General features: G+C 35.4%; 3 protein-coding genes across 3 annotated transcripts; all 3 read left to right on the plus strand.

Annotated features, from left to right (window-relative positions):
* Positions 1-1621: 1621 nt before the first annotated feature.
* On the plus strand, positions 1622-3208 carry LOC114312978 (phenolic glucoside malonyltransferase 2). Its single transcript, XM_028259291.2, has one exon. It carries the CDS (start codon positions 1623-1625, stop codon positions 3162-3164), a length of 1542 nt encoding a protein of 513 aa, XP_028115092.2. The 5' UTR covers position 1622; the 3' UTR covers positions 3165-3208.
* Positions 3209-6698: 3490 nt separating this feature from the next.
* On the plus strand, positions 6699-7409 carry LOC145822791 (protein FAR1-RELATED SEQUENCE 5-like). The gene has a single exon (XM_082920899.1). It carries the CDS (start codon positions 6699-6701, stop codon positions 7407-7409), a length of 711 nt encoding a protein of 236 aa, XP_082777025.1.
* A 36-nt stretch (positions 7410-7445) lies between these two features.
* On the plus strand, positions 7446-8941 carry LOC145822794 (protein FAR1-RELATED SEQUENCE 9-like). Its single transcript, XM_082920906.1, has 3 exons — positions 7446-8182; positions 8283-8337; positions 8885-8941. Exons 1-3 carry the CDS (start codon positions 7446-7448, stop codon positions 8939-8941), a joined length of 849 nt encoding a protein of 282 aa, XP_082777032.1.
* The last annotated feature ends 5995 nt before the right edge of the window (positions 8942-14936 follow it).

Consider the following 14936-nt stretch of genomic DNA (forward strand, 5'->3'; position numbering starts at 1 on the left):
GAATGACTAGATCTCTAATTAAACTAAACTATGAACTGACATTGCCACAAAATTATAAATGCCTCGCATGTGAGACCACGCTTTAGTGGGCTTGTTTAATTGACCGGGCAAACCATTAGATTGGAATTAAAAATATTTAGGACTTATTTTTTAATATTTAGTTATAATTTTCTATTCAGATATCGATTGGACAACTAAGATAAGTAGATCATTTCTTAGCTCCCCACAACTTAATTTAAGTAGGATCAACATTCGTCAACTAGTACTAACTGAGAGTATCAAGCAAACAATATTAGGTAGTTCTGTCTAAATTTATGTAAATAGAGTAGTAGTAGGGTGCACATAAAACTAATCTAGAAAAAATATCCAAAACATACGCTGGAGTATTGAGATTAATTTCATGTATAATAGATCTCAGTTAAACACTCATTTTTTGGTTCAATTTCTTATCTCATAGGCCTTATTTGATTTATATTTTCAGATATTATTTTAAAAATAATTTTTTGAAAAAAGTTTAGAAAATTTGAAAATTTATTTGGTTATATATTTTGAAAAGAGTTTTGGAGTTTAGGATAATTTGATTTATTTTATTTTTAGTTGAATAGATGAGTGTGAGAGAAAAATTGATTGAGAAAGAGCAAGGAGGGACAAAAAGTAATCGATTAATGTATAATAGAGAAAAAAAATAATTATTTTTTTTTTTAAATTTCAACCAAAAATATTTTTGAATTTTTTTCTCTAAAAATATATTTTGAAGGAGAAACCAAGGCTGTGTTCGGAATGCAGTTCTAATCATGACTCTACACTCATATTCGAGTGTAGTATTTGGATACAATTTTGAAAAATTAATTCCACACCCACTTTTGCAAACTCATTTTAGGCGGGGTTTTGAATTTTGAAATTTGATCTACCCGGTCATCCTCTCGGACATCCGGCCGATTGACCGGAACGTACTCTTTTTTTTTTGGGACAAAATTGGCACATGTTATTTTTTATATTTTAAATAAAAAATATTTAAGATTTTTTTTTAACAATTTTTATGAGTTTTGAATAAAATTTTGAGTTGCGTGTTTAGTTATGAGTTGTAAGTTTTTGAATTAAGCCTCCGTTTGGGAAGTGGGTTGGCTTTTTGGCTTTTTGGCTATTTTAGCCTGGGCTATTTTAGCCTGGTTTGGGAAGGACTTTTTGGCTTTTTGGCTTTTTTGACTTTTTTTGTGAGAGAAGATTGTAATGATTATGGGTTGGATTTGATGTTTTGTTTTTTGTGGCTAAAATAGTCTATTTTGTTTTTTGTGGCTATTTTAGCCCCTAACCCACCCAAACCTTATTGCCAAACACCACCTAAATATTATATGTCACATTAAAATTTTAAAACTCAATTCAAAACTCTTTTCAAAACTTATAACTAAATAAATTTTTCACACTTAAATCATAATTTTAAAATTTATACTCAAAATATAATTTTATTTTCAAATCATAATTTTAAAACTATACCAAAGCTATCCAAATCTGCCTATAGAATTTTTTATTTGACTATCAGTCACGTCTTCATAACAAATAATTTTATAAACAATCCGGCTGGCCAAGATATAATTCACAGTAAACCAATGCACATAGAAACAATGAATCATGAATACAAGTTGATAAAGAACATAGAGAGAGTCGTAATTGATGAAGTCACAAACAAACAACAGTATAATAAAATAACACTACATATAATCAATCTGCTATTGAAAGTTTCAACAAACACCACTCATTCCCTATCTTTCCTTGTTCTCTGTTTTACCTCTCATCTCATGGAAGCAACACCAAATCCAGTGAAGGTGCTTGAGGTATGCAGGGTGGCTCCACCGCCTAGCTCGCCTGACTCCGCCGTCCCAACCTCTCTTCCTCTTATATTCTTCGACCTTTTTTGGGTGAGATTCCCTCCCGTTCAGCGCATATTCTTCTTCGAAACCTCCCATTCAACTACTACTTTTTTGGACACTGTTCTTCCCAAATTGAAGCATTCTTTGTCCCTCACACTCCGACAGTACCTTGTGCTCGCCGGAAATCTGACATGGCCCCCAGATTCCTATAAACCAATCATCCAATATGTTGAAGGTGATGATGCAGTTTCTCTTACCATAGCCGAGTCTAAAGCTGATTTCTACCATCTTTCAAGCTACAGCTTTCGTGAAGTTAAAGAAATCCATCATTTTTTACCCCAATTCCTATCTTCTGACACACGAGCACCGTTGATGACATTGCAAATCACTTTGTTTCCAAACAAAGGGTTTTCAATCAGTTACGCCACACACCATGCAGCACTTGACGGGAAAACTGTAGCTCTGTTTTTGCATTCATGGGCTTCCATTTGTAGGCGCGGCGAAGACTCAACTTTAACACCGGAAGAAACTCCATTCTACGACAGGTCTTTGATTAAAGACCCAGGTGATCATGAGAGAACTTACGTGAACTTCTTGTTGAACCTCAATGGACCCAACAACAAAAGCCTCTTGATATGGGACTTGAAACCTCCCACTGATATAATGCTTGGCACATTCCAACTGACACGAGCAAACATAGAGAATATCAAGAAGAGGGTCAAAACGCAATGGCAAGAAAAGCAAAAACAAGAACCAGCAATTCATGTATCAAGCTTTACAATAACAAGTGCCTATGTATGGGTTTGCCTAGTTAAAGCCAAAAAAATAAGCGCAGGGAAAGTTCATCTCGGATTCAGTGTGGATTGCAGGGCTCGCTTGGAACCCCCTATCCCTTCAACTTATTTTGGGAACTGCGTTACCGGCCGTCTCGTGGATGCAGATTCAAATGACTTAACAGGAGAAGATGGAGTGGCCACGGCAGTTAAAGCAATATGTGAAGCTATAGAAGGTTTGAAAGATGGAGCTGTACAAGAGGTTGAATTGTCTAAAATGCTTTCTATAGACAGGAATAGATTATTTACCATCGGAGGCTCACCTCGCTTTGAGTTGTACAACACTGATTTTGGGTGGGGGAGACCGAGAAAGGTGGAGATGACATCAATTGATAAAAGTGGAGCTTTCTCTCTTTCAGATTGCAGATATGGTAATGGTGGGCTTGAGATTGGGATAGTTTTGAAGAAACACGAGACGGAAGCTTTTGCTTCTCTGTTTGCTAGTGGTCTCGAAGTTAATTAAACTTTTGTACGTCCTTGAGGCAATCATCATCATTTGTTAGTGCATATTTTTGATTTGATGTTCGTAGTTGAACGGGAGGGAATCTCGCCCAGAAAAGGTCATTTGAAAAGAGGGTTAAGACCCAGTGGCAAGAGGAGCAAAAACAAGAACCAGCAATTCATGTATCAAGCTTTACAAAAAGGGGAAAATCTATAGTACATTTTGTTCAAAAAATGTACGGTACATACAGAATCAATGGCTAGGATTGAGCCATATCATTAAAAGTGACCTGCTAAACAGGTCACTTTTTATAGTTATGAGTTAAAATCATATTTTTTCATAACTATAATCAAATTGATCATAACTTAGTTATAACCACATCTCATAACCAATACCATTTTGTTCATAACTAATATCACATATTTCATAATCATAATCACATATCTCATAACCAACACCACTTTAAACATAACAAATATCACACATCGCATAACCATTGATCACATATCTCATAACTACTACCCACATAAATCATAACCACATCTCATAACTTGTCCCTTTGAGTCATAACCAACATCACATATCTCATAGCCACTAGTCACATATCTCGTAGCCAATACCTTTTTGTTATAACTAACATCACATATCTCATAACCACTATTCACATATCTTATAATTAACATATTTTTACTCATAACCACACCACTTTGATCATAACCAACATCACATATCTCATAACTACTAGTTACATATCTAATAACCAACATCACATATCTCATAACCACTAGTTACATAACCAATATCTTATAACTCATAACCATTAATACATATAGCATAACCTCATCCTTTGACACCACTTTGCTCGTAATCATTACTCACATATCTCATAACCACTAACACATATAGCATAACTAAACACCCTTTGACATCACTTTGCTCATAACAATTACCCACATATCTCATAACCACTAACACATATACCCACATATCTCATAACCACTAACACATATAGCATAACCAAATACCCTTTGACACCACTTTGCTCATAACAATTACCCACATATTTCATAACCACTAACACATATAGCATAATCAAACACCTTTTGACACCACTTTGCTTATAACCATTACCCACATATCTCATAACCACTAACACATATAGCATAACCAAACACTCTTTGACACCACTTTACTCATAACCATTACCCACATATCTCATAACCAACATCACATATATCATAACTACTAATCACATATCTCATAACCAAACACCCTTTGACTTGTAACTATACCATTTTGCTCATAACCAAAATCGTATATCTTATAATCACTAATCATATATCTCATTACCTTTACCCACATATGTTATAACCACATCTCATAACCAGCACCCTTTGTTTCATAATCAATATCACATATATCATAACCACTAATCATATATCTCATAACCACTACCCACATATAGGGGTGTAAATTTGGCCCACGAGCTCGCGGCACACCCCAAGTCTACTCGTGTCCTAGGTAGGCCCAACTAGGCTCGAGGCTAAACCCAACCTAAGATATGTGTTCTAGAGCCCAGCCCGACCCTGGTGTGTTATGGAGTGTGACCCATCTCGTGAGCTCGTCCCGAAATTTTCTTCCCCATCTGGCTCGACCCGACCCCAATGGTTCCCTACCCCCTTTGTCAATGCAATGGTAAAAAATTTAAATCAAAACAATTTGAAAGAATCATATAACCGTTAATTCCACCAACAATCAATTTTTATTTTATTTTATTATATATATATATATATATATATATATATATATATATATATATAAATTAACTCCTCCCTCCCAAGTCCTATAAATACCACCCCTCTCACATTTTATTTCTCACAAACAAATCTGTCTCTCAAACTCTCATTCTCTCTAAACTCTCAACTCTCTCAATTAATTTTGAAGTGTCATCCCTAAGTGACAATTGCAATTGATCACCTATCTCTATTTTAGATTTATTTTTAGTCATGGTATCTTCATTAAAGATAATAGAAATAATAATATACAAACGATATACTTTTTAAAATATCTATATACACTTATAGACATATATATATATATATATATATAATTTAACTAAATTTTAATAAAAAATATGCTGATAAAAATTATCTATGACGTGATTTTATTTTGTTGCACTAAATAATTTTTCTCCTAAATTTTTTTCCCAACTTTTCTTCATTTTTTTCTCCACTCAATTTTCTTTCTCTTGATTTGTCCTAGTTGTGCCTGAGCTCTCTCTATTTCTTAATCAGACTTCTCTATTTCGTTGAATCATCGAATGACCATCGTTGATAGTTCTTCCTCACTGGATTCTTCTTCTCTATACTCTTGTGTCTCTGCAATAGATCCTTGAACTCGTCACTATTTTCTTTATCTATTTCAACACTATTCATTTTGGTGACATTTCTTTATCTAGTAAATACATTTATCTCAAAACTCTGGCTCTTTCGCATTAATATGTCATACATATACAAACCTTTGGCCGTAGTTATGATTTTATCAATTTGTACATATGTTATAGAACTGTTGGGATATTTTTTTCAATTAAATTTTTGGGATATTTACCGATAAATCCCATCCAACAGACAGTTGCACCAATTGGTCCTAACGTTGCATCTGTTGTTCTAATTAGTCCTATGGGCATTGCTTCCGACCCCCAGTGGCACCCCCAGTGACGTGGCAGCGTGTGGTTGGCTGAAATCCAAAAAAAAAAAAACTGTTTTTGCACCAATCAGGGACGACCCCCAGCACCCCCAGCTGGGGGTCTAAGTCATTTTCCTTAGTCCTATTAGTGGGGAAATATCTTCCCGTTTGATCCTATTTCTCTTATTTGGTAACATTTAGTGGTCAATTATACCCTTCCTTTTCTATTAGGATGTTTTTGGTGGGATTAGTTGTGCATATTTGGCAAGTCAAAAATTGTAGTAGAAGATGTTTCCTTCATTACGTTAGGGTTTTGTGATTGTTGTGACGGGGTGTGTGGGAGGTGCTTTGTGTGCCGGACTGACGGAGAATCGGAATTCCGCTGTCGACATTCTTGGAATTCTGAAGGCATGGTTTGTTTTTGGTGATTGCGTGTTAGGATAGCTATGTTGCGTACATATGTCAGTTCAATTGTATGGTGTGCCACACCGAGGTCATTTGTCTGTGTTGGGCACATTCGTATTCAATGTTTTTATTGGGTTCATGTGTTTAAATCAGTGTGTGTGGTGCCACATTGGGGTCATTCATTTTAAATGGGTTGTTTCAGTTCAATGCAAAAAGTACAACAAGCCTTAGTGTACATACCAATGTTGTGGCACCCAACAAACACCCTGAGCATGCCACGTGGCGAGCCATACTCCAAAGCTCTAACACACGGGTTGTGGCAGGTGACCAACACCTATTCCAAAAACATAATACAACACCAAATAACACGGACACACGCGTAATCAACAATCTGGGTCTTTCGCGAATGTGGGCTTTATTCACAAGGATTTGCACAATTATATTCAAGCTGAGCACAAAATAGAAATGAAGGATGGTGACGCGGAGTGTGCTTTGGCTTACTTATGTGCAAAAGCTGATGCTAACCCTTACTTCTTTTACAAGTATGACAAGGATCAAGAGAATCAGCTTGGCAAATTGTTTTGGGCAGATTCAAGGTCTCGCCTAGACTATGCTGCATTTGGTGACGTGTTGGTTTTTGATACGACTTATAAAACGAATGCATATAACAAACCTTTTGTTATTTTCGTCGGGGTCAATAACCATTTTGAAACCACCATATTTGCATGCAACTTGCTTGTTGATGAGACAATTGCAACATACACATGGGTTTTGCAGAAGTTGTTAGAAACCATGGATAACAAAAGACCGGTGTCAGTGTTGATAGATGGGGATATGGCCATGCGTGAGGCAATACAAAAAGTCTTTCCAAATGCCAAGCATCGTCTATGTAATTGGCATATGCACAGAAATGCCAAGCGAAATGTTCGAGTCGATGGATTTGAAGGACATTTCAAGCATCTCATGGATCTTGATGCGAATGAGGTTGTATTTGAGGAAGCTTGGAGTAAGATGGTCAGAAAATATGGCCTTCAAAATAACAAGTGGGTATCAGACACCTACAACAACAAAGGCATGTGGGCTCTGTCATATTTGCGTGGTCATTTTTTTGCTGGAATGAAGAGCAGTCAGCGTTGTGAGGGTATGCATGCTTTTTTCAATGAGTGCCTCAAATGAAAACTGAAACTATTCGAATTTGTTAGATGTTTTGACATGGCCCTTTATCGATTACGGAACAAAGAAGCGGATGCCGAGGCAAAAACTGACAACAGTGATCCTTGTCTTACCACAACACTTCAGCCTCTAGAGAAACATGCAGCAACCATCTTTACCAGACGTTTCTTCTTAATGTTTCGTAATGAAATAATTGAGGAAGCATTGTTGATTTTTGATGGAAGGAAAGAGGAGTTCGATCATCGCATATACAAATTTTCAAAGTACACTGAATTTGGTTCCACATGGGAAGTGTCATACCATCCCGCAACTAGCATAATGAAATGTAGTTGCAAAAAGTTTGAGTTCTTTGGACTTCCTTGCAGCCACATGATTTCTGTGATGAAATGCGAACACATGACTGAAATTCTCCCAAGTTGTGTGATGTATCATTGGACAAAGCAAGCAAGAAAGGTTGGTGAACAACATTGCCAAGCCCAATTCTCTAGCACTCTCACACAGGAGACACGTTTTGGGGTACTTTGCTCTTCTTTTACTGAAATGTGTTACTATGCCTCACAAACATCTGAAGGATTTGAAGAGGCTAGGAATGCATTTTTCACTATGACATGTCGGATGAAGCAGCTTTGCATGGCCAAGGGAACTAATGTTGATGAAGGAAAAAGTTCACTGCCGCCATTTGGGGTTGGGGATTCGAAAGTAGTGAACACGAAGGGGAATACTGGGGGATCCTACATGGCTAAACCTCGAAAGCCAAGGCGATGCCAGTGTTGCAGGTATACATTATATTGTGCTTTGTGTCTTAATTTTGTTATTGTGAGGTAGTGTTGACATTTTTGTTCTCTTTAATGATTGGTGTTTTACTTGACAATGTAGGGTCGTCGGCCACACAAGGAGAACTTGCCCCCAAAACGATCATAAAACGGGACAAGTGGGTAGCAATTTGTTTGAGGAATAGGATGATTATGATCCAATTGGTACTCCCACCCCTTTCACACCGAAGCGTCCCAGGAATAATATTAGGCCATGTAAGACCCACCCTGTGAAGAGACGACTTTTTGTCACTAATGTGGATACATCTCCAGTGCAATTGAGCAAGGATGTTAATGACTTGCGTAGTTGCGATGCATAAGTCGTCCAAAATTCAGCGTTCATTGATGCGGATACGTCTCTAGGTGATTACTTTTATGGCATCTTTTCAGTTCAAATTATGTTCATTTTGCTTACATTTGCTTTGCAAATTTTATGTGACTGCTTAATTCTAATTTCTTGATATGCCAAGATAGATTTTAGCTAGAACATTTTGATGTCATAACTAATTATGATGTTTACAACTTGATTATGAAAATAAATAATTTACGAAAACAAAATGACAAAAGAGTGTGTAATGACCAATATATCAAAATTCAATTTGTTATGATTTGAATCATAAATTTCAAGTGAACAAACCTTAACGACAATTTAATTTGTTTTTGCAGGTGTTGCTATGGGTAATAGTTGCTATGATCGAGCAGGTGATATTGGAGCTAAACTAAGTTTTTTTAAAAAAAAAAAATTTGAGGACTTAAATTTGTTAGTATTTTGTATAAATACTCTTAAACGATGGTTGATGGATATTTGTTTTGTTGTATGGACTTAAATCTGTTAGTATTTTGATGGATATTTGTTTTGTATAAATTTCTAGCAAAGGCTATGAAGCCATTTTGTTTAGTGTTTTCGCTCATTTTCGAAGCAAATGCGCAACAGCAAGTGCATATAGAAAATTGAATGCCATTATTCGATCGTCTTTTCCCATAAAATATTCTCTTGAAAATGGCCAAACCATCATTTTAGCTCTGACAATTCTTTGCACAGTAGCATTTGCCACCAAAACGTCAATTGGAACTAATTGGCAGCATGCCTTGTTATTGTCGACCTCTTGTTTATTTTTATCATCGATGTTCTATGATTCGAGAATTTTATTTTTTTCATCTTGAAGAGTTCAGTTGGTACACCCTTCTCAATCTAGGGTCTTGGCCTTTTACAGCAATGAAAAGGATAAAGAAAGGTGACAGGCCTTTTACAGCTTTTAAAATTTTTATAAATATAAACTGAAAACTAAAAACGGAATAGTTACCAAACATACCATAATATTGTAATCAAGTCACAAAGTTTTGTGATATAAAATAGAAAATACATAACTGCATCACTAATTGGCGTAACGAAATTGTTTAAAATTCTAGAAAATCACAAATGTCGTAACTAATTTCCAAAATTTCATAACATTAACCAAAAATTATGTAACTATCCACTAATTGGTGTAACAAAAACATCTAAATTTTTTAAATAATTTAATCACCAATCAAGATCTCTAATGATACAGATAAACACAGAATGTAATGACAATAATCAAATAATTTAATCCACGACTTATAGCCATGGAACAGAAAATGAGAGTTAGAGAAAATTAACCAATAGAGCGAAAGGAAAGGGAATATGAGTAAGAGAGACTGAACGGACTTGTCGTCTGTGAAAATAATGTCAAAGATGGTGTTGTTTCCGATAAGGAACATCGGAGATATCTACAGTGACAGTAAGGAATGAGAGAGATGTTTGATAGATGAAGAGAGCTGAGATAGCAAAACAGTACAACAAAATCGTAATATTCATTTTCAACAGTTCTATAAGATATGTACAAATTGATAAAATCATAACTACGGCCAAAGATTTGTATATGTATGAAAGTTTAGAGAGAATGAGAGTTTGAGAGACAAATTTGTTGTGAGAAATAAAATGTGAGAGGGGTGGTATTTATAAGACTTGGGAGGGAGGAGTTAATTTATATATATAAAAATAAAAAAAATAAAATTGATTGTTGGTGGAATTAACGATTATATGACTCTTTCAAATTGTTTTGATTTAAATTTTTGACCATTGCACTGACAATGGGAGCAAAGAGCCATTGGGGTCAGGTCGAGCTAGATGGGAAAGAAAATTTCGGGGCGATCTCACGGGATGGGTCACACTCCATAACACACCAGGGTCGGGTCGGGCTCTAGAACACATAGCTCAGGGTCTTAGGTTGGGTTTAGACTCAAGCCTAGTTAGGCCTACCCAGGGCACGAGCGGACTTGGGGTATGTCGCGATCTCATGGGCTAAATTTATACCCCTATATATGGGTAGTGGTTCTGAGATATATGATTAGTAGTTATGATATATGTGATATTAATTATGAAACAAAGGGTGCTAGTTATGAGATGTGGTTATAATATATGTGGGTAAAGGTAATGAGATATATGATTAGTGATTACGAGATATGTGATTTTGGTTATGAGCAGAGTGGTTTAGTTATAAGTCAAAGGGTGTTTGGTTATGAGATATGTGATTAGTATTTATGATATATGTGATGTTGGTTATGAGATATGTGGGTAATGGTTATGAGTAAAGTGGCGTCAAAGGGTGTTTGGTTATGCTATATGTGTTAGTGGTTATGAGATATGTGGGTAATGGTTATGAGCAAAGTGGTGTCAAATGGTGTTTGGTTATGCTATGTGTGTTAGTGGTTATGAGATATGTGGCTAATGGTTACGAGCAAAGTGGTGTCACAGGGTATTTGGTTATGCTATACGTGTTAGTAGTTATGAGATATGTGGGTAATAGTTATGAGCAAAGTGGTGTCAAAAGGTGTTTGGTTATGCTATATGTGTTAGTGGTTATGAAATATGTGGGTAATGGTTATGAGTGGTTATGAGATATGTGGGTAATAGTTATGAGCAAAGTGGTGTCAAAAAAGGTGTTTGGTTATGCTATATGTGTTAGTGGTTATGAGATATGTGGGCAATGGTTATGAGTAAAGTGGTGCCAAAGGATGTTTGGTTATGGTATATGTGTTAGTGGTTATGAGATATGTGGATAATGGTTATGAGTGGTTATGAGATATGTGGGTAATGGTTATGAGCAAAGTGGTGTCAAATGGTGTTTGGTTATGCTATATGTGTTAGTGGTTATGAGATATGTGGGTAATGGTTATGAGTGGTTATGAGATATGTGGGTAATGGTTATGAGTAAAGTGGTGTCAAAGGGTGTTTGGTTATACTATATGTGTTAGTGGTTATGAGATATGTGGGTAATGGTTATGAGTGGTTATGAGATATGTGGGTAATGGTTATGAGCAAAGTGGTGTCAAAGGGTATTTGGTTATGCTACATGTGTTAGTGGTTATGAGATATGTGGGTAATAGTTATGAGTGGTTATGAGATATGTGAGTAATAATTATGAGTAAAGTGGTGTCAAAGGGTATTTGGTTATGCTATATGTGTTAGTAGTTATGAGATATGTGGGTAATGGTTATGAGTAAAGTTTTGTCAAAGGGTATTTGGTTATGCTATATGTGTTAGTGGTTATGAGATATGTGGGTAATGGTTATGAGCAAAGTGGTGTCAAAGGGTGTGGTTATGCTATATGTATTAATGGTTATGAGTTATGAGATATTGGTTATGTGACTAGTGGTTGTGAGATATGTGATGTTGGTTATTAGATATGTGACTAGTAGTTATGAGATATGTGATGTTGGTTATGATCAAAGTGATGTGATTATGAGCAAAAATGTGTTAATTATAAGATATGTGATTAGTGGTTATGAAATATGTGATATTGGTCATGACAAAAAGGTGTTGGTTACGAGATATGTAACTAGTGGCTATGAGATATGTGATGTTGGTTATGACTCAAAGGGATTGGTTATGAGATGTGGTTATGATGTATGTGGGTAGTAGTTATGAGATGTGTGATTAGTGGTTATGAGATATGTGATATTAGTTATGACAAAAAGGTGTTGGTTATGAGATATGTGACTAGTGGCTATGAGATATGTGATGTTGGTTATGACTCAAAGGGATTGGTTATGAGATATGTGATCAATAGTTATGAGATATGTGATATTTGTTATGATCAAAGTGGTGTTGGTTATGAGATATGTGATTATGATTATGAAATATGTGATGTTAGTTATGACTAAAATGGTGTTGGTTATGAGATGTGGTTATGAAATATGTGATATTAGTTATGAACAAAATGGTGTTGGTTATGAGATGTAGTTATAGCTAAGTTATGATCAATTTGATTATAGTTATGAAGAAATATGATTTTAGCTCATAACTATAAAAAGTGACCTGTTTAGCAGGTCACTTTAAATGACCTGGTTATGAAGTAATATGGTATAAGTAAATAATTGAATATAACTAAGTTATGAGTTAATATGGTGATAGTTATGACTAATATGGTATAGGTTATGATATAAAATCATATAAGTTCATAACTAAATGTATGGTACACCTAAATGTACCACAGCATCACCCTCGGAGGCTCAACTCGCTTTGAGTTGTACAACACTGATTTCAGGTGGGGGTGACCAAGGAAGGTGGAGATGACATCAATTGATAAAAGTGGAGCATTCTCTCTTTCAGATTGCAGAGATGGTAATGGTGGGCTTCAGATTGGGATAATGTTAAAGAAACATGAAACTGAAGCTTTTGCTTCTCTGTTTGCTAGTGGTCTCGAAGCTTGTTAAGTCCATAAAATTTGCAATCACTTGTTAGGCTATAATATTACTTGCAACCTATAGCCCGAAAATCACCATCAATTGTTAATGCATATGTTTGACTTGATGTTTGAATCTTTCTGGTAGTGTGCGTTTTACTTGGGTATATATGTCAGTTTCATATGAAATAACAAAAATGTTATGAATCCTTATCAATTCATAGTTTATCACAAATATATTTGTGTGGTTGAGAGTTTCTCTCCTAAGGAGAGTTTTTATGACTTTTCACAGCTATGGAAAGAGGGAAAGAGGGTTGTTATACCAATTCCATCTTCTCCTCGGAGAACTCTAATGCTTCCCTTAGGCTATATTTGTTTTGTTTTTTTTTTTGTTTTTTTTTGCTTTTTTGGTTATTTGGGAGAGATTTGCGTTTTTGAGATATCTCCTCCATGCTATGGAGTCTAATCTCTTGGGTTATCACTTTGCTTGCTTCAAGAGTTTGCTTCTACGTGGTGAATTGGGTGTTTTCTGGTGTCATCCATTTTTGTGTGTGAACACCATTTTTGTGTGTGTGCCAGCTTTTATGGTGAGAACTAAGAACCGACAGATATTTGCTATTTTCCCTTCCTTTGTAAACTACTATTTTTCATTCATTTTATTTAATAAAAATAGACAAATTAAAAATTAAAAATAAATTAAAAGATTGGATTATAAATTAATAAAAAAATTATTTTATTATGAGATCAAATTCTAGAATTTTCTAAATAATTTTTTCTACTTTTTGTATGGCTTCAACACACTCCTCGCAACAACCATACATCCACGTAATTTTCTTACCCAAACTCCTGAATGACGTAACAACGCAAGATTCAAATTTTATACCTGTTACTACATGTGCATGTTTCACATACAACAAAACTCTCGTATCTCTCCATTCCTAAAAAACCAAAGGCTGTGTTTAGAGCATAATTCTAGTACAGTTTTTAAGGATTTGTTTGGCTTACGTTTTCAAAAATGAATTCTAATCACTACAAGAAAAGAGGTTTTATAACATGAAAGCATTTACAACGGCATCACTTACCATCACAAAAAGTGATTTTTTGAGACAGCACCACTTACCGTCATCCATAAATGGGTTTTTAGCGACGGCACCCTTCCTGTCACAAAAAAAAAAATGAATTTTTGAGACGATAACAACTGTCGTCGCAAATAATGCGCATTTTTTGCGACGGTAACCTATGTTGTCACAAATAAAGCTGTTTTTTGTGACGGTATGAACTGCAATCGCAAATAAGAGAGTTTTTGCAATGGTAATAGGTGCCATCGCAAAAAAAAAAAAAGACGGTTTTGATGAGACAGCATTAAAAGTATTAGCGACAACATTTTGCCATCGCAAAAAACTAAAATTTTTGTAGTGTAAGCAGAATTTTTGCTCAATTTTCTTTGCCTTTTCTTTTTTCATTCCAAACTCCTACTTTAATCCATGATTTAAATATAATAATTGAGATAATAACTTGTTAAGTATTTTTGTTAAAATTATTTCTTTGGTAGAGATTGAATTACATGGGACTTGGATCTCCCCAGTGAAAATGAAATGCCACCTCTCTTTGTTTGAAGCCACGTAAAAAGAAACTGACCATTCAAATTGGGGCATCATTTTGGGTCCCAAACATTAAAAAATTTAATATAGTGTTCATGGCAATGACACGAGTGCCATGGCCAAAATCAACTTCATAAAATGAGAATTATGTCCTTGCTTTGTTTTTGTCCATACCCATTTTTTCATCTTCCTGTTTCTCTGTCTGTTTGTGTCTTTCTCTCTCTCTCCCACACTGTGCTCGCGTTGCTCACTCTCTCCTTCCCCTCTTCTCAATTTACCGATCTCCTTCTCGATTGATTGATCTCTTTTTTTTTTCTCTCTCTCTCTCTCTCTTTTCTTTCAATCGCTCATCTCTCATTTTTCTTAATCACTTGTCGAAAGAGAAAAAAGTCAAAAAATGAAACGGGCCTC

Source organism: Camellia sinensis, chromosome 1 (genome assembly GCF_055761805.1).
Source record: "Camellia sinensis isolate YWXY chromosome 1, ASM5576180v1, whole genome shotgun sequence".
Taxonomy (NCBI): domain Eukaryota; kingdom Viridiplantae; phylum Streptophyta; class Magnoliopsida; order Ericales; family Theaceae; genus Camellia; species Camellia sinensis.

Excerpts from the sequence above, each read along its gene's own strand:
- LOC114312978 (XM_028259291.2), top strand. The coding sequence starts at position 1,623 with ATGAATCATGAATACAAGTTGATAAAGAACATAGAGAGAGTCGTAATT.
- LOC145822791 (XM_082920899.1), top strand. The coding sequence starts at position 6,699 with ATGAAGGATGGTGACGCGGAGTGTGCTTTGGCTTACTTATGTGCAAAA.
- LOC145822794 (XM_082920906.1), top strand. The coding sequence starts at position 7,446 with ATGGCCCTTTATCGATTACGGAACAAAGAAGCGGATGCCGAGGCAAAA. Across the intron at positions 8,183-8,282 it reads AGGCGATGCCAGTGTTGCAG|GGTCGTCGGCCACACAAGGA; the intron begins GTATACATTATA and ends TTGACAATGTAG. Across the intron at positions 8,338-8,884 it reads ACGATCATAAAACGGGACAA|GTGTTGCTATGGGTAATAGT; the intron begins GTGGGTAGCAAT and ends TTGTTTTTGCAG.